Source organism: Echiichthys vipera, assembly GCF_963691815.1.
Source record: "Echiichthys vipera genome assembly, chromosome: 16".
Taxonomy (NCBI): Eukaryota; Metazoa; Chordata; class Actinopteri; order Perciformes; family Trachinidae; genus Echiichthys; species Echiichthys vipera.
The window spans coordinates 15814314-15832560 of NC_139841.1; the positions used below are offsets into that span (position 1 = coordinate 15814314).

An 18247-nucleotide genomic window follows, 5' to 3' on the forward strand; every position below is an offset into this window, starting at 1 on the left:
CTGAACGCAGCCACTCCTCTGCTAAACTCTTGTTTATCCAACGACTCTGGTCTGTTTGGGCCATTAAAGCAAAGCCATTCAGGGAGACAGAGGGCCAAGGCAAATGTAATAAAGCCACAATGTGTAGCGTGCAACGCTGCTACCAACTCACACCAAACATGATAAAAACCACCATGGAATCTGAATCATCACTATTATTTTTTAATTGATTTAGTCCATTTCAGAGTGGTCGGACAGCATTTTCATTATGATTGAATTAGTAGTTCGTGTTGTAATCATCAAATGCCTGGGTGGATATAAGAGCAAGTGTGTGGGCAGTCTTTTAAAACTAAACCCGTCTGCCATGTGGGCTGCCTGCGACCAGTAGCAGAGGAAGCAAAACAAACCACGATAAAGATGAAGACACCGACCACATAATAACACGGAAAGCCTCTAGCTGGTGTAAACAGCAGATAGATGCAAGCAGAGCCATGTGTGCGTAGTTGGGTAGGTTTCCCGTTCATACATGTCTTGTTATTGATCCACTTTGAACAACCTCAGGACTACAATTCCTGAACCTGGCTTTAAAAGTGCAGTTATTTAAAGACAAAGAGGGCCAAGTGGACAACATTAAAAGCCTCTTTTCCTAATGGACAATTGTGGTGCCAGCAGCCCGTGCCTGGAGGTCTGTACACAGGAAAAGTCCATTATCACTCGGACTAATGGAGGAGGGGGGCGACTTCAAAACCAAAAGTGGAGAAAAAGAAAAGAAAACAAGAGCGAGAAAGATGACGCACATGGTACAAAGCAGTGTTTCTTTAATGGAGTCCATCAATAATGTTACTTTCCCAACTTTACTGTCGAGAGAGTAGCCGTATTATCAATCCTAGACATGGGCAAAAAAATTAAGCCTTTTTTTTTCTCAAGTGCATTATTAACAGACATTGAATCAATGTGAAACAAATGTTTTGCAACACGCTAATCATACCCTGCGTCTCCGGAACAAACCCTCTCTCCCTCTTGCCACCAAGACGAACCCGCAGCCAGTTTACTTTCAGACGGGTGCGCTTGTTTTATATAAACAGACAGCCCTTGTGGCAAGAAGTTTGATTAGGAGGAGGCCCGCAAATCTCATTAAAAGTCCATTCGTCCCACGCCGGGTGTTTGTTTGAAGACAGGAAGAGTAAAGGGAGGAGGGAGTAACTGGCACCCTCTGTCTTTGTTGTTTCCGTGCCAATTTCTGTTTATGCACTGACGGTTAAACGCAGATATTCCCCAGCAGCGAAGAGCACATCTTTGCCAGTGATGTGGGTAGGAACCAAAGTCCAGTTTGTGCCAAAACATGTACAAGAGGACCAAGACTTGTTCGTCTGGGTGAAGCTTTTCGGACTGTGAGAACTTCACCCCCAACGCGATTGAGTCACTGTTTATTGTAAATAGGAAAGTAACGACATGTTTCTTCTGTTATGTGTGTCCATCTGCAGATTCAGCTACAACCAAAATATCAAAAACATTTAGACCTTTTAATCATCACAGTCAGCCTAACAGCTCCTTGGTCTTGGCTGTGAGCTGTTTGTCAATGTCCACTACGATGTTGTCTGCCATCTGCTGAATCTGTAAGACAGAGGAAAAGATGGAAATATTTTATGGACATATTTTGAATACCCCTTTTCAATCATATGAAGCTGCGATGGGAAAGGATGTGATGATGAATTTCACACCTCGATAGTCATAATTTCATGGTTTGGGTTGCGGTTACAACAGTTTCAGGTCTTAGAAAGGCTCTAATTATCGGTTACCTCCTTGACTCTTTTCAGTTTTGGGACTCATCTCTTGCATCTAGCCACTCATCTCAACCTTCCTTTAAACTCCCCCTTCTCAGTCTCGTCTCTTACGGTAATTGTGAAGCTTTCGGCCTTCGTCTCTGTGTAACAGCACAGTTCTTCTTTCTTCTACTTGTCTCCTACCTGTTTTTCCACTAGTCGTATGATGTCTTCAGAGTGTCCTTCCTTCGCCTTTTTGACCTGTGTGACAGCGTTCGATCGCACTTTTCTCAGTGACTCTTTAGCCTTGTTGCTGAACTGTTTGGCCAGCTTGGTGAGGTTCTCTCTGTGTTCCATTGTTATTCTGCAGGGAAAGGAGGAGATGAGGGAAAAGGGAGAAGACCAAAGAGTAAGGATCCACACACACAAACTCATCTGGGCCCTTTCGAGAGGTGATATCAGCTAAGCTTAGCCCCACTGATGTCTGTGGATTCAAGTAGCAGCTCCTCTTCAAAGCAGGGTAATACACTGTATCCATTTTCTATGTACAAAACTGATATGTTTATCAAAATAGTGTAAAAGGACAGCCGTTGTGTGTGGATTTTGGCGGCCCCTGTGGAAAGAAGTGGTATTCTTTCCATGAGCACTGTCGTCTTGTGTCGTTAAGATCTTAATCTGGCCATTTGAGTAAAAGAAAGATGCAACTTATTTTTAATGCTATTTTTTTCTTTAAGACAGCTGCTTGTAGGGTGAATGGCGATTCGGTAATGTATCTATTTGTGGCTCTGTAAGATTAATAACTGTTAATATAACAATTGAGGAAACAAAGTAAACTGTGTTTCATACACCAATGTAAACACCGTCTCGCAATGTATTTCATGAATAAAATAAACACATTACATAGTTGTCTAGGAGGAAGAGGGCCAATTCAGGATCATTTTTAATCCTTTTATATCCTGCAGTTCTCTTCATCTGTTGAATGACTGACCAAAGCTGACTCAGGTTTCCGCCTGTGATCCATCACTGTCCCTCATAGATTATTTTATTTTTGTTCTTCTGTCAATTATTTCCTTCTTCTCTTTGCTGATCCTGCCGCAGTATCAGTCATAACCACAAAATATATAATGTAAAAAAAGTCAAATTCTCTCAAGAAAAAAAAATCTCCTCCTGCTTCCTAACTGGCTAATATACCTCCCACTGCAAAACCTTTTGCTGAATAAATGTAAAAATAGTTTCTCCCATTCTGTGTGATGTAAATCGGACCTGGGGACAGGCATTAAGAGTAACTATATAGATGTAACCCCTCTTCTTGCTGATGGTCTTGTTTGCTACTGTTGGTCATAAAGAGTCATCAGCATTAAATTGAGGCTGCGTCATTATCAATTAAAAACTCCTTGTACTGCTAAAAGCTCTGTGTTGAATAAAATATACTTTCTACTTTTGAGAGGAGCTAGGCTAAAAATTCAACATACCTTCAAACAGCACACATAGAACTAAAAAAGAAAGGGTTAGTCAGACTCTTGTTACAACAAAAAACACAGAAGACACAGAATTGTACAAATGTACAGTGTGAAGTGCTTGTAAGCATGAAGTTTAATCATTTTAGTTCTGACACGTAAGCACTCATCAAACAACAATCCCCCGCCAAGGTCTCAGACCAGAGCCGAAACATCCTATATCACAACAACTTTGTATTCACTTTGCATTTGTTAATCACTCAGAAAATCCTACTTTCCATTTCACTCTCCCCCTTTGTCCTTAATTGGCCTTTTTTTTTGTTGTTTTTGCCTCAGGGACTATTTGCAAACAATCCAAGTGCAGCGTCTATTTACCACAAACAATACGGCCTAATTACTGATTCCAGAGCCAATCAAGGAGCGCCTTCTCTTTGGAAATGCAAATGGAGGCTTGGAGCGTGCCGAGACTGATTGCAGGGGGAAAGCAGTCTGACTCTTATGTCCCTCCTTCGCCAGACTAACACCTGCTGCTGCTGCCACACACACACACACATGCACACACACGCATGCATGCACGCACACACACACACGCACGCACGCACACACACGTATGTGTATATATGTAAAAAAAGGACACACTGTACTGTATATACACACAGAGTGGTTTAGTGAGTGAGTGAGGGACACTTTTTTATGAAGTTGTTTGGCTTGGCAGAGAGAGAGAGAGAGTATGTAAAGTGAGTGAGTGAGGTCAAGCCAGAATAGTGAGAGAGTGACCCAAGCCTCACATCAACACACTGGGGGTCTCTACATATCTACAAAAAAAAGTCCATACATCTGTCAGTTACAGGGGTTATTTAATGGAGAGACATTCAAAACCATGGATGAAGTTTTAAGTTTATTATTATGTACATTATGCATTGCTTACTTCATAGATTTATGGTTACTTATTTAGTCTATCGAATGTTAACAGAGCATAAAAACAGATGTCTTAAAAATATGTATTTTGCCAAAAAACAGTAAAATAAACAAAATCATCAATTCATACTTTGTCCATTGAGTAATTGATTGATCAGATCACCTTATCAGGGCCAGTACTTATGTAGATATGTATTAGTGTATAATAATAGTGGGAGTGGAAGTGCAAGGAAATTATCAAAAAGAAGGAGAGTGTTTCTGCCCTCGGGGCTGTGTGTGTGCATTTCAGAAAGCGACTCACTTGGGAACGGGCACCTTGATGATCGTCCCGTCCACCTCTGGGTTAAGGTTCATGCTGCTCTCTCTCAGGGCACTGATGGCAGCCGCTATAGCCTGGGGGGAGACACACACACACACACACACACACACACACACACACACACACACACACACACACACACACACACACACACACACACACACACACACACACACACACACACACACACACACACACACACACACACACACACACACACACACACACACACACACACACACACACACACACACACACACACACACACACACGCACACGCACACGCACACGCACACACAGGCACACACACACACACACACACACATGAATGGAAAAGCAGCGATACAACTGCAGGTAGTGGCCCAGCTCCAGCTGGCAATCATTAAGGTGTTGTGGTGTGTTTGTAGTGTGTCTGTGTTTGGGTGGTTGGTGTGTGTGTGTGTGTGTGTGTGTGTGTGTGTGTGTGTGTGTGTGTGTGTGTGTGTGTGTGTGTGTGTGTGTGTGTGTGTGTCAGGGGAAGCCCATGCAGTGTGGAAGAGCCTTGGGCCACTGTCAGCGCTCGGCCCTGTGGGAAAAGACTGAGAGGTTGCAGGGCAGGGCGTTGACCCATGGTGACCTCACAGGAGTGTCTGCTTGTATGATGCATGGAGACACACACACACCCACATACACGCGCACACACGCACGCACGTGCACATGCACTCACGCTTTTCAGTTTGTGCGTATTCATTTTCACATAAAAAAGTAGCGAATTGTTTGTTTATGAAGAGGAAAAATGGTCATTATCTTGAGGTGAGCACATACTGTACGTGTATATCCACTTTAACTAAGAGAACTGTCTATTGCATGTGGCCTTGTGTGGGGGGTGGGTGTCCAGGAGGTCTTAACTCTACTGGATTTCACCAATATGGTGGTCATTATCTTATGGACTTTAGACAGACACAAGCGCCATGATTGTGACAGGAAACAACGTATCAGAGTAGCGTGGTTAGCATTTTTGATTTGTTTATAATGTCTGTTAGCTTGTAACTGGCAGTGGCTTGCACAGGCTTAGCAGTATTGTCATTAGTTAAAAATAAATGCACACATCTCTGCCATTATTATGAAATGTAGCTTGCTAAATACTTCTACATAGCTACACCTGGATTCTCCTCTGATACCCCATGTTCCGCTATAGTTAGGCTATGGAATGCCCAACCAGTCGACGGGATTGTATGAACCATAATCGGGAATCTAGAAACTGTCAGTGGTACACTGCAGTTTAAATGGCGTTCACTGCTCATTTTGCTCATAAATCTTGTAGCATATAAAAACACCATAGACAACAACCATTTAGCACAGTTAAAAACTGTTTAAAATGTGGCATCATCGCGCATAACAATGTATGTGGTGTAACTGAATAAGACTATTAGTGTTAATGCACACTAGAACTGTTGAAAAGTCTTTTTTTTTATAAATTAGAGAAAAATTTGTTCTCATTAAGAGCGAATCAGATTTTTTTCTGATCTGTGCTTAGCAACTACATCAATATAAATTGAGAGCATAGTCTACTAGAAATAAAAAACATCTGCAGAACATGTTCCTTCTCAGCTGTTGAAAAAAAGGACAACAAACTAATATTTGCCAAACACCATCTGTCTTCTTTTGAAAGGATGCAGATAATCAGAGGGAGATGAAAAGACAGGCATTATGTGTTTTGTGAGGGAACAAGTGATCCAGTGTCAATGTGGACGTCGGCTGGCAAGACAGCTGTGCTATAAATGTTAAATTATCAACATAACACAGAATCAGACAAAGATGCTGTTAGCAGGTTCTCAGAAGTCACACAATACTTTGATAATATCAGACAACTGACATAGGGGCTTCTTTAGAATTTCATTTAGATGAATATTTATATCAGTTTGGCCGGCGTGCAGGCCAGCAGGCAAAAAATGAAGCTTGCATGTTTGTAACTCAATGATAAATATTAAAACAGATTTAACATATGTGAAACATAAAGACTTGAACCCCCGTACAACACAATCCTTCAGTCCAGAAAATACCACATTCGAATCAGAGAGCTACAGTTAAGCATAGAGACAAGAAGGAAGGAAGCCAAATCCTTTGAGTTACTGAAAACAAAGTCACACTCCTCAAACCAATTCTGCAACCGCATGACAATTCCCTTAGCTGAGCTTTACAAAGTGTGCAAATGTGCAATGCGAGGAAAAAGAGCATATCATTTCCTCTTCTTTTTTTTTTTTTTTTTTACTCCTTTCTACCCTACTCCCCTCTCTCGACAGCTCCTTCTGGCCTTTTCCGCTGGGGGAAAGAAATGGCAGCGAGATTAAAGGAATTTATTTGTGTGCGTTAAATTAATTCATGGGGTTTCTTTTCTTTTCCTTTTTCAAACTCATCCGGAACACAGGCCTCTGGTTGCTCTCTTTGAGTGCGGGGTGATAGATTCAGCCCATACCTATGTTTGATTGTTCTCAGCATCAAATTCATCACCGCTTCCCCTCTCTCGATGACCACTCCTGTGGTTATGGAAAACCGAGGGGAATTTCTCTGGAAAAGGCTGGGCAGGTTCTGGTTAATATGTCGGAGGAGGAGAGAAATTACACTGAAGTTTCACATCAAAAGCTCGACGGCCCAGTTCAAAGTGAAGAGGAATGTGTGCGAGTGTCCGCATGTGCGCGTGTGTAAAAAATAAAAGGGGAGTCCTGTAGAAAACACTTTATGAACAAAGTGGTGGGATGCTTAAACATGCACATACACACTCATCCTAAAGCACACACACCAAATTGCCTCCTGATCTAAGCATTCTGGTAGTTGTTGTTAGTTCCACTGTGCCTTCCCAGGCTGCACGTAATGAATGAATGTAAAACAATGGCAGGGCCTCTGGAGTGCCTGGTAATGGATAGGCATCATTATAAGCCTATTAGCTCTGGGTACTGAGGACTCACCTCTGTGTGGGACATAGGTAGCGTAGGGCACGACAGGGTAGTGTTAGTGTGTCTGTCAGTGTGTGTGTGTGGTCTGTGGTTGGAGTTTCTGGGAGGGAAATAGACTCACTGAAAGATCATTCAGCCTAATTCAGGTTGAGACTGGATTTCCAGATTTAAGATGCTGATAATATTTAGATTTACATGTTGTTTTGTGATATCCGTGCAAAACAGGTGAAGCCACATCTCTCAAGTTCACAAAAGGTAACCGGTATGAAAATAGAAGGTGGTGGAAACAACCTCCTTCCACACCCTCAGAAAATGTTTCTGTTCAGAGTGGTTCCCCAAAAGAACAAACTGCCTTTGAATAGAATAGAATAGAAATACTTTATTGATCCCAAGCTGGGAAATTGCAAAGAATGTCATCTATGCTTATAAACACTGGTTAAAACATGCTAACAAATCATGTTACAATGGCTCTCTTTTATTGCCTCCCTCACCAATTTTATTGTGTCTTGCTTATATGGGTGGCAATATTGGATGGTGTCGGTCCGCCACTTTGGCTCAGACTAAAGTATCTTAACAAACCATATCAAACCTGACTTTACCTTGAGCACCACAGTGAGGCTGCGGTTTGTCGTTTTGAGTGAAATTTCTCAACAATTATTGAATGGATTGCCATTAAATTCGGGTACACATATTCATGCTCCCCTAAAGATGAATTGTAATACTAAATACAATGTTAGCATGCTTATGTGCTAAACTAAGATAAACTAAGCACCCCCGCTTTGCCTCTCGCCAAGGTGAGCGTCTTCTGAAGAGCACCTGGAGTTTTCAAGTGAGATAACAAAGCTTTGGTTGACACACGGCATATGAAAGTAACACCAATACCAGCGACTGTCTGGCCAAATTCTCATTGGGTGGACAATCGCTGATGGTACGTTGGTGTTGCAGGTTGTGGGTCCTCCCCCAACAAAATGTTTATGTTTTTTCAATACAAAAATATTCTGAAAAAAATCACCATAGCTAATAAGATCTAAGAGAACTCAATCCTCAGTCATGACAGTCGTGTTACGAGAGGCACATTTAGATTTTCCAGACCACCAGAAAGAGGTGAGTTGCCCCCGCTGACAAAATGTCTTTCTGTAGCTCTGATTAGTACAGCATGGTATCATCTAAGAAGGAAAAGAGGGAAAGAAAAAGGACTAAAAAAAGAAAAATAATCCATTCCTTCCTAACCTGGGGGTAAAATGAGGTCATTTCCTATTCTGTGACGACTCACACGCAGACATAACCACTTCTCAGTGCACGTACACACACACAGTTTGGGTTCATGTTGCTATCTTTCACCCCACAACAAAGGGCTCCCCGAGTGATCAATCAATTAGAATTTGAGACGCAGTTGGAGGGAGAGAGGCAGGTTAGGTTTCATTTATACAGTGATGTGGGCTTAGAGTTCTGGTCTGGCTCACTTTTCCTTCTGTGAGAGCCGTCTATCTGTCTGTGGTTCCGATTATTTTTATAAAGCTTTTAGTTACTATGTGCTTGTCTGCGCGAGACGAACTGATACCGGTAGGATGAATCTGTACATGTGTTTCCTTGTGTTTGTGTGTGTGTGATCGTCTTACCTCCGGGAAGCTGCTCATGTTGACCATAATGAGCTGAGGTGATTTCATCGAGACCTGTCCCAGCTGGTTGAGAGGGAACTTCCCATCTTGTGTCGTCACCAAAATGTGATCCAGAGCTCCTAAATAAATACAGATAAATGCAAACGTTATCTGCTGATACAAAAAATACCATCCTTTTAAAGGCTGCATTTTATGTATATATTTGATTATATTATTATTTTTTTAGGAATTAGCATTGAAAATAGATTTGCAGTTATAGTTCGTTCCTTAAAATCTGTTTGAATTGAATTAATTTAATTTCATATCTGGTATAACTGCCGTTTTTGATAATAACAGGTATTGTTCTTATGTAATGTTATTTTTGCTAACAAAATGCTTGTTTGTCATATGTTTGTGTTTGACAAATGAAATTAACCAATATATTGTTATCAGATTTGTTTTATTCTCTTGGATTAAAATTCCAAAAATCCAGTATTGATCAGGCTGGCTGGATGTCTGTTTCCATGCAGACCTAAGGATGGACTTTATGTTTTACTTTGTATCTAGTCAAAGAGATTAACAAACAAGGTGGCTTCTGCTGCTGCAGATAGATGATCTGTCAAAGTGCTTGTCTGAATCCAGACACTTGAATCCACCAACTCCAACTAAAGATGGAAACGGAGTGTAACTAGTTGACAATTCAGGCAAACAAACTGCGTAAGTAAGAAAAAAATTGAGATACCGCGTTAATAGTTTCCATGATCTACTGTCTCTACTCACTGTCAACACCGAGAGAAACAAGGGTACGTTTGCCGACATGAGTTGACTTTGGTACCTTCCTCCCTCTTTTCCTCTCTCTCTCCCTTTACTCCCTCACTCCATCCATCCGCCCCTCTCCCTCTCCTCCATCTGGCTAACCTCAGACGCAGTTGTTTCCTCCTTCTCCACCTCTGCCTTACATCACTCGCTCCCTGCTTACACACTGGGGGCTGTACTGGTGGTGTGTGTGGAAAGGGGTGGGGGGGGAGAGTCAATGGTGTCATTTTAAAAATAAATGTATTGAATGATTTCTAGAGCATAAAACCTAAATGTACCAGTCGCAGATTGGATGCAGAAGTAAAATGATGATGAGAGTAAAGGAATTATTTTTATTTAAAGGACAACTGGATTACTGACATACTGTCTACATGCCTGCCAGTTATTCTGTCCCCCTTTTTAAATTCAAACATCCATTTGTTTGCAGCTCTAATCCAGTCAGTCTCACAGTGCCTCTGTGTGTATACGCACACCGGTCATGTCCGCATCTGTGACCTTCTGCCTGTCCATCTTTGTTACCTACGCCTTGACAATGAGCACCTACACATCTGCTAATAATTTAGGAGGGCAAACAGACAGACAGTCATTTTTTAACTATAAAAGGTGGAGGGTAAGGAGGGGTATGGGGGTTGAGAATTGGGCAGAACAGGGTTGGCTAAGAAAGCATTGGCCAAATTGTTACTGATTATACAAAACATATGATCTAAATGTGCAATGTTCTTTCATGTGTGCACTTAACATGTTTGCCTTTCACCTAAAAGTGATTTGTTACTAATATTAAAACAGGTTATATCATTTGTAAACGCCATGTACTACACAATTAATGGAAAGGATGGAGAAATGAAATCCCATTCACCAGACCGAGACGAATGTTCACAACGCAGCATTTTATTCTGTGCAGTCGTTTGCTCTGCACCACGGCCTGAATGACAGCATAACAAGCTGTCTGACATATAATCACCTTTAAGCTGATGTGGCGAACATGTCAGTGTACAGTTGCCTTTTTACACATCCAGCTGTTACGGAATATTGATATTCATTTGGAGTTGTGTTTCTGGCCACCTAGTGGATGTTAATCCAACATTGGCTCTGCATTTAGCTCTTCTAAGTCTTAAAGGGAAATATCTGGCCCTTGTTATTGATAGCAGCCTTGAAAGGTGCCCGATTTTGAAAAGTCTTTTTTGATTATAACGCAGGTTTAGGTGCTATATAAATATTACAAGAAATAATCAAAAAGGCCCAACCCACAGAAAGCTGTGCCTTTGAAACTATGCCTTTTAATGGTCTTCAGCACACACACATATACATGCACACACACATACATATATATATATATATATATATATATATATATATATATATATATATATATATATATATATATATATATATATATATATATATATATATATAAATATATATATTTATATATATATATGCTGAAGTCCTGTAAACACTGACCAATCAGAGCAATCTGGGCTTTTTCGGTTGGGGGGCTTAAACGACAAGAGCTTAAATTAAGTGTTTCGGACAGAAGGTGTTTTTGAACATTAAAGCATGTCAACATGCTCTAGTAGAAACCCAAAATATAAGTTTGATCCTGAAAGTAAGCATAATATGTCACCTTTAATATGCTGTGTTGGGGTTTTACAAGGGATTACTTGCCTGAACTATTTCTTGGCCAGGAGCAGTGACTCCATGGAGTCTTGTCGTCACCCAGAGGAGTCACCGAGTTGGCCAAGAAATTGTTCCAGAAAGTTGTCGTTTTTTTTACATTTAGATTATTGCACAGATTAAACAAACATATAAAACATTTTTAAAAAATCTAAAATGGAGTTGAGGCCGTTTATGGAATTTAATTTGAATGCACTTATGATTCTTGCGCTTTTTGGGTAATATCTTCATGGTTGAATACACTTATCGTAAGTTGTTTTAGATGTGTCAGCTTGATTAATGTGATGGAATGGAATCTAATGTAACATGTTAATTAGTAATCTTTAGAGGGCAAGAGCCAGACTCATTGTATTCCTCTGCTTCCAGGCTTTATTCTTGGCTAAACTAATCATCTGCTGACTGTAGCTTACTATTCAACAAAATGACATGAGTGTGACATTGGTGGGCTCAACTAACTCTCTGCAATTAAGTGAATATATGTATTTACCAAAATGTCAAACTATTCCTTTAAAATCCAAAAGCTCTCATCGTCAGCTTGGAAGGCTTATTGGTACCTAAATGTGTTTCTAGGCATTTTTTTTCCAGTACTGTAGATGTTGTCTCAGTCTACTCAGTCTTAACAAAGTTTCCATGGAAACAGAGCTTGCTTTCGGCCAGATTACCCATCTGTGACTAACCACAACATGGTGGCCACAGCACTGATCCCCTCTATCGATGACTTTCTGCTTTGCCACACGCAAACAAACACACGCACACATACAGTATGCATTCATGGCAACACACACACCAGCGCATACAGTCAAATCCACGCAAACATACACACTCATAAGCTTAATGAGAGCCAGATGAGAGGTTCATGGAACAAACACACACACTTGCACTAGACACATGCACACATTCGAACAACTGACGTCATTCCATTCCACCATCTCATCTCTCCTGTCAGCTCTAAGTCCGGCTGCCTCCCTGGATTACTGTGCAGCTGGACAGAAGAGAGGAAGGACGGATGGAGTAGAGTGGAGAACAGTAGTGAGTGGAGAGAGAGAGATGGAGTGAAGATGGAGGGAAGAGGACAGAAATGATGAGAGAAACGAGTGAAGTAGGCAACTCTTGCCCTGTGAATACATGCTTCACTGTAGGTCGATGAGAAACCTGAACTCAAAAATATGAGACACAAATTTAGAATATCATGAGTGCAGGCCAAAATAAATGGTTGGAAACATAAAAGAGAAGGGAAATAGAGGGATATAAAGGGAGGGGTCGAAGAAAGAAAATGACTCAGGCCGAGAAATTGCTGGATGAGTGGAGTAAGAAAAAAAAAACTAAAGGGACGATGAAGAACTGACAGACATGAATAAAAAAACAATGAAACAGCTGGAGGACATCTACAAGACAAGACATTAAGGTGTAAACCCTTAAAAACTATCAAGGTTGTGTTTATGCTTCTGTTGTTAGACTCTCCGGAATGTTGTGCAAAAGTAAAAAGACTGCACATGCTGCAGGTCAAATGTCAGAGAGAGCACACTTTCATGTGAGGAGTAAAAGCTTAGACACTTCTAGTCTGAAGTCTGATCCTAGTGGCTGCCTCCTCCCTTGGGAGCTTCCATTATACACCCCACCTCTGACACCCCCAAGCCCAGCTTTCATTTGTTAGAACCCAGAGGCAAAAGGGTCATGACCTGGATGTAGTTGGGGAAACAGAGGTCAGTCTGGGGTCAAGGTAAGGTCACACTCGGGCTCGCTCTCAGCCCTGAGGCGCTTTGTCAGGTAGATGCAAACAAAGAGGAAGACTTACTGACTTTTATCCCAAAGTAAAAGTGTGCCTTTGAGGTGAAGGAAAGGAGGAAAGAAGGAAAGGCCTACACGATGCAGTTGAAAAATAAAACCGTACTGCAAGTCAATTCATGTACTGTATGTGTATCTCTTCAAATTAAATAGCCTATATGACGAAATATATCTTCCTTCTTTTATCGTTTTCTATGTTTGAGTTAATGTGCTTGTTATTGTCAATTTAGAAAATGTAATGTTTGCATTTCGTACAGATGCAGAATTATAAAATGTTAACTCTGGACTCAGACAGAGGACGTCATAAACAGCTTGTATAGAGAAGAAGAGAAGCCATGTTTGTAGAGATGTTACTGGAAAAACATCCTTTGGAAAAAAACAGATTTCCAACATTAGTCCTGCTTCAGGTAAACACTTTATCATTCTGGTTGGACTGCAGACATCCATGAGATCACAGACCTGCTGTTGGAAATCTACAAATGCTAGTTTAACATATCCGTATGTGGTATGATATCCAATTCACTGCATTTGTTCTATTGCTCAAGCATGTTTCTTCTGTGACCAATAAATGGGAATCACAATCTGAGCAACTAAATTAAACTATTACACTTGTTACAACACTGTCATTGTTCTTATTATACTGCCACTTATTTAGATTAAGTGTTACATCAGTTGAATACATGGCAGTATTGGACAAATATTTATGTTATATTTTATTGGTTCTCTTTGTCTTCTGTTAAGTTCGAGTAACAAACAGAGTGTTGTAACGAGACACAGGCAGAGAGACAACATGAGTCCAAGAAAAACGAATAAACTGAATACCTGGCGAGGTTCGGATGCTGAGGTTGCGCGTGAAGTCATCTTTGAGTGCATTGAGAACAGCTGTCATGTCCTCCTTCACTTCATCCAGACTGATGATGTCTTCCACTAGAGCCGAATTAATATTCACCTTAGCTGACTGGCCCTTTGCCTTGGCTTGGAAGATGAAGAGAGGGACATAAGCAAAGCAATGAGGGAAGAGCGGAGACTCATATCTAAGATAGATAATATATAATCACGTAACCCACATTCATTCTAACAGAACCACAGAGGGTGTACACGTGAGCTCCAGTCTCTACAATCTCCTCACTGACCTTTTGCCTTCTTGGTGGCATAGAGCCTGGTGCATGCAGCGGGGTAGCAGGTGGTGTTGGGGTACAAAAGTGGTCCACTGACCCTAGAAGTGGCCACGAGGGGAGACCTGACCTGTCGCAGCAGGGACTGACACAACAGAGGTCGCAGCAGAATCAGATGGTTCAAAGCCATAACTGAAACAGAGAGAAGGAAGGAGTGACAGAATACATTTAAGAAAGGATGTTAGGGGAAACACAGTGCCACAGAGTTTATGATAATATAATTTGATTCGATTTGACGGAATCACTAATTGGACACAGATCCGTTAAAAGCAGAGCTGGTAATATTTATCAAAATAAAGTAATATCTCATATCTGCCAGTAGGAGGTAGGCCTTCATCTTGTACTAACATTACACTAACACAGTCTCTTTCTCTCTAATGATAATTTATGACAGAAGAATTGCCAAGTGTCAAAGGTAAAAGTAGTCATTATGCAAAATGGTCTGTTTCATAATAATGTATATTTAATTATTGGATTATAATTTTTGATGTATTCATGTGTTTCACATTAATGTTGAGGCTGATAAAGGTGGGGCTATTTTGAAATACTTACCAGGTAGCTTACAAATGTCTCCTCAAAAAAAGTTTGATCTTTTTTTTAGATGTTTTAAAAAGTTGTGGCCTTTAGTCACTTATATAGAAATACATGGAGAAATAGGGTCTGGGTTAAAAAATACCCAAATTCCCAAGACATTTGTTTCACCTGTGCTTTTTCCCAATGACAAGTCAAAATCACTACTGTTGAAGAACTTTCTGCACTCAGCTGTACAGGCTACATTACACACAATTACACTTAAGTAATTTTTAAACATGCTCGTTCTCTTCGTCTTACACTTACAGATGTATAGGCCAATGCAAAGTATAAGCTCCCACGCACAGTTGTTTGGGCATTCCTGAAGGGGAACCTCCCATTCAAAAATCACACAACAATATGGGAGCTACCACTCCTTTTCTATGGAATAACCTCCCACCTTGCAGACAGGCTCTCGACTGTGAACTGTGTCACTGAACCTCGGAGTACACACAAGCACAGACAAACTCGGAGATGTCTAAGCCCACAGACAGAAACACACACTAAAGCCTGTCTTTCACAGTCAGTGGCTGTGAAGAGCTCACAGTGTACTGCAGCCTGACTGACATCCTCTATTGTTTGGTATGTATTTATAACTGGTAGCTGTGAGGAGGAACAAACTGCTGCATCAAAAAGACAGTTTGGTTACAAGTGAGAAGAACTTTCCCAAATGCCTCACATTGCTGAGATCTTTTTTAATAAAAAGGCAGGGATTATTTTCAGTTTCAAGCCAAATGTAAAAAAGTAAAAGTTAAACAAAATCCACTCAACTAGTGACTGAAAAACTGCAGATAAAATGTACTCAAATCAATGTATTATGAAACTTTTTTTCCTTCATTGGACATAAGTTTGAATAAAAAATACTTCTCACCACCAGTCAACGTGGTCCAAACGACCCATCTCTCTGAATAAAGTATGTAAAATGTTCTGATTATTTTCATTATTTTTCATATTTACTACTTTATTCTTTATTCCTTGAACTTTTATATAACGTTCTGTCAAGTGATCTCTCTCTTCATTTGCCAGAAAGAGACACATTTTGGAATTTTTGTTTTTAAAAAGTTAACCCATCATGTGTCCTTTTTGTGTAAATGTAGATTGTACTCCTCCTCAGGTCCTTTAAAGCCCAAAAAATCCAAGACACAATACTGATTTTAGTGTCCTCAATAGATTCTACAACCATGCCTCTCGTCCCTGGTGTTAATCCACTAATGCTTCCAAATACTAACCAAAATTCAAACACATTACAATGGCAATATTTAGACTAGACTGTGTGTGGACCACCACCTACAATACAAACCCATACCAGGCATCCGGGGCTGGCAGGTTTCCTGAAAAGCTGATGTGATACGGCACACTTTGGCAGAGCAGATAGGCTCAGATGTGGGACGGTGACTGATCTCTTTAGAGTGGAAGTCAAGCAGAAAAAGTGAAGCACAGGTGTTCAGTGGGATACTGTAGCCTCATATCTTGTAGATTACACACACACACACACACACACACACACACACACACACACACACACACACACACACACACACACACACACACACACACACACACACACACACACACACACACACACACACACACACACACACACACACACACACACACACACACACACACACACACACACACACACACACACACACCAGCTGGTTAACCCGCGTGATACACTTTACACTTTACAGTTTAATACAGCAGAGTATCTGGTAATGTTCTGCCTAGCTCTGCCTCCTCAAACTGTTCAGACTAGGGCTGCAACTAGTTTATTTAAATTCAATATTATTAATAGCGCCAAATCATAACAAAAGTTATTTCAAGACACTTTACAAATAGAGTAGATCTAGACAGCACTCTATGACTTCTTCATGATTTACAGAGACACAACAATTCCTCTATGAGCAGCATCAAGTCGCACTGATAATAATAAAAATAATAATAATCATATCTATATACAGCATTTATCCACCAACCTTGTGCACAGTGGCAGCAAAACCTTCCTTTTAACAGGCACGAAAGTCGAACAGACCCAGCTCTTTGGTGCACGGCCATCTGTCTTGAACTAACAATTATGTGAATATCAATAAACCTCTGAATTATGTTTAATGTATTAACTGTAACCCTAACCCAGGCAAATTGTGGTCTCAACTTCAGCAGCACCACCCCAAAGGAGAATGTGCATGCTGATTAAGCCTCAACTTCAACAGCCCCTTTTATCATCAGTTGGGAAACTTCAGGTGTATTCCAATTTGAACACTTAGATATATGTCAGTATCAGAATGGCGGTTAGTTATCATTACTGGTTTTTGTATGCCATTCAGTCATGCAAGTGGCGCCAGGTTGGTTCAATGCTGGATTTGAAATGTGTTACTCGAGAACAGCAAGAAGAACGATGCTGCCGAAGCATTATTTTACATACATTTCTTTTAAATTATTAACAATAGTGCGTTCATATTTAAGATAACTGACTGGTCCTTTACATAAGTAATGCGGTGTGAAGGTCGGCGTGGTGGGGGAGAGCACATAACCTTATCTTGCACGTACCGAGCAAAACAATAAACATAGACCGCCACCACGTAACGTCAATTGCTAAACATACAACTGCCGTTCATCTCAGCTACGACCCGGAAAAACTGAACCGTCAACCGTAAATGACCCCAGCATACTTACTTTAAAGTCTTCAGCCTTTACAGAAGTGTGTTAGCTAGGAGAAAGCTACATTTGACATCTGTGTCGTCATCATAACGCGCCGTTTGAGACGTCCAGTTATTTATTTATTTTTATTGAAAAGATTCAATATTAACATTTTATTACATGTTCCAGAGTACAAAAAATAATGTAGAAATAACAATAACATAAATTAAAATGTACAAAGACAAGAAAACATGGAAAAAATGGATGAGGAATTACAAAAACAAAAATATATGGGGGTCTGCTAAACTAAGGGAGTACATTTAAAATGGTTAAATTATCGAATCGCTTTTGCCATTTATTGTTTTCGAGTTTTAAGTTTGTCATAGCGGTCAAATATGATTTTAAATCCAATTTTCTTTTTTTTCTTAAAGGAAGACGTCCAGTTGTTTGTTTGAAACTTTGTACGGCTTAAACCGAGTGGGCGGGGTTCACTGTCTGAACCGACAACCCCAATGTGCCTCGGAGTCTCGAGGAGAGAGCTGCGGGAGATGCCAAACGTTAAAACGAGCGCACCCTCTCGACTCCACAGACAGTTAAAGAAACTACGACATCACCCTGCG

The 18247-nt window shown here is 40.6% G+C and overlaps 1 protein-coding gene across 1 annotated transcript; it reads right to left on the reverse strand.

Annotated features, from left to right (window-relative positions):
• Window positions 1–777: 777 nt before the first annotated feature.
• mrrf (mitochondrial ribosome recycling factor) lies at window positions 778–17734 on the reverse strand. Its single transcript, XM_083929983.1, has 7 exons — window positions 17664–17734; window positions 14376–14549; window positions 14065–14217; window positions 8989–9107; window positions 4419–4510; window positions 1947–2106; window positions 778–1593 (listed from the first exon to the last, which is right to left on the reverse strand). The coding sequence occupies exons 2-7, from the start codon at window positions 14545–14547 to the stop codon at window positions 1516–1518; spliced, it is 774 nt and encodes a 257-aa protein (XP_083786109.1). The 5' UTR covers window positions 14548–14549; window positions 17664–17734; the 3' UTR covers window positions 778–1515.
• Window positions 17735–18247: the final 513 nt, after the last annotated feature.

Bases quoted from the DNA above. Each gene is read 5' to 3' on its own strand.
- mrrf (XM_083929983.1), bottom strand. From the start codon at position 14,547: ATGGCTTTGAACCATCTGATTCTGCTGCGACCTCTGTTGTGTCAGTCC. The intron at 9,108-14,064 runs GTATTCAGTTTA...GTATTTATTTAG, and splicing joins CAGCATCCGAACCTCGCCAG to GAGCTCTGGATCACATTTTG. The intron at 4,511-8,988 runs GTAAGACGATCA...GTCTCCCCCCAG, and splicing joins ACATGAGCAGCTTCCCGGAG to GCTATAGCGGCTGCCATCAG.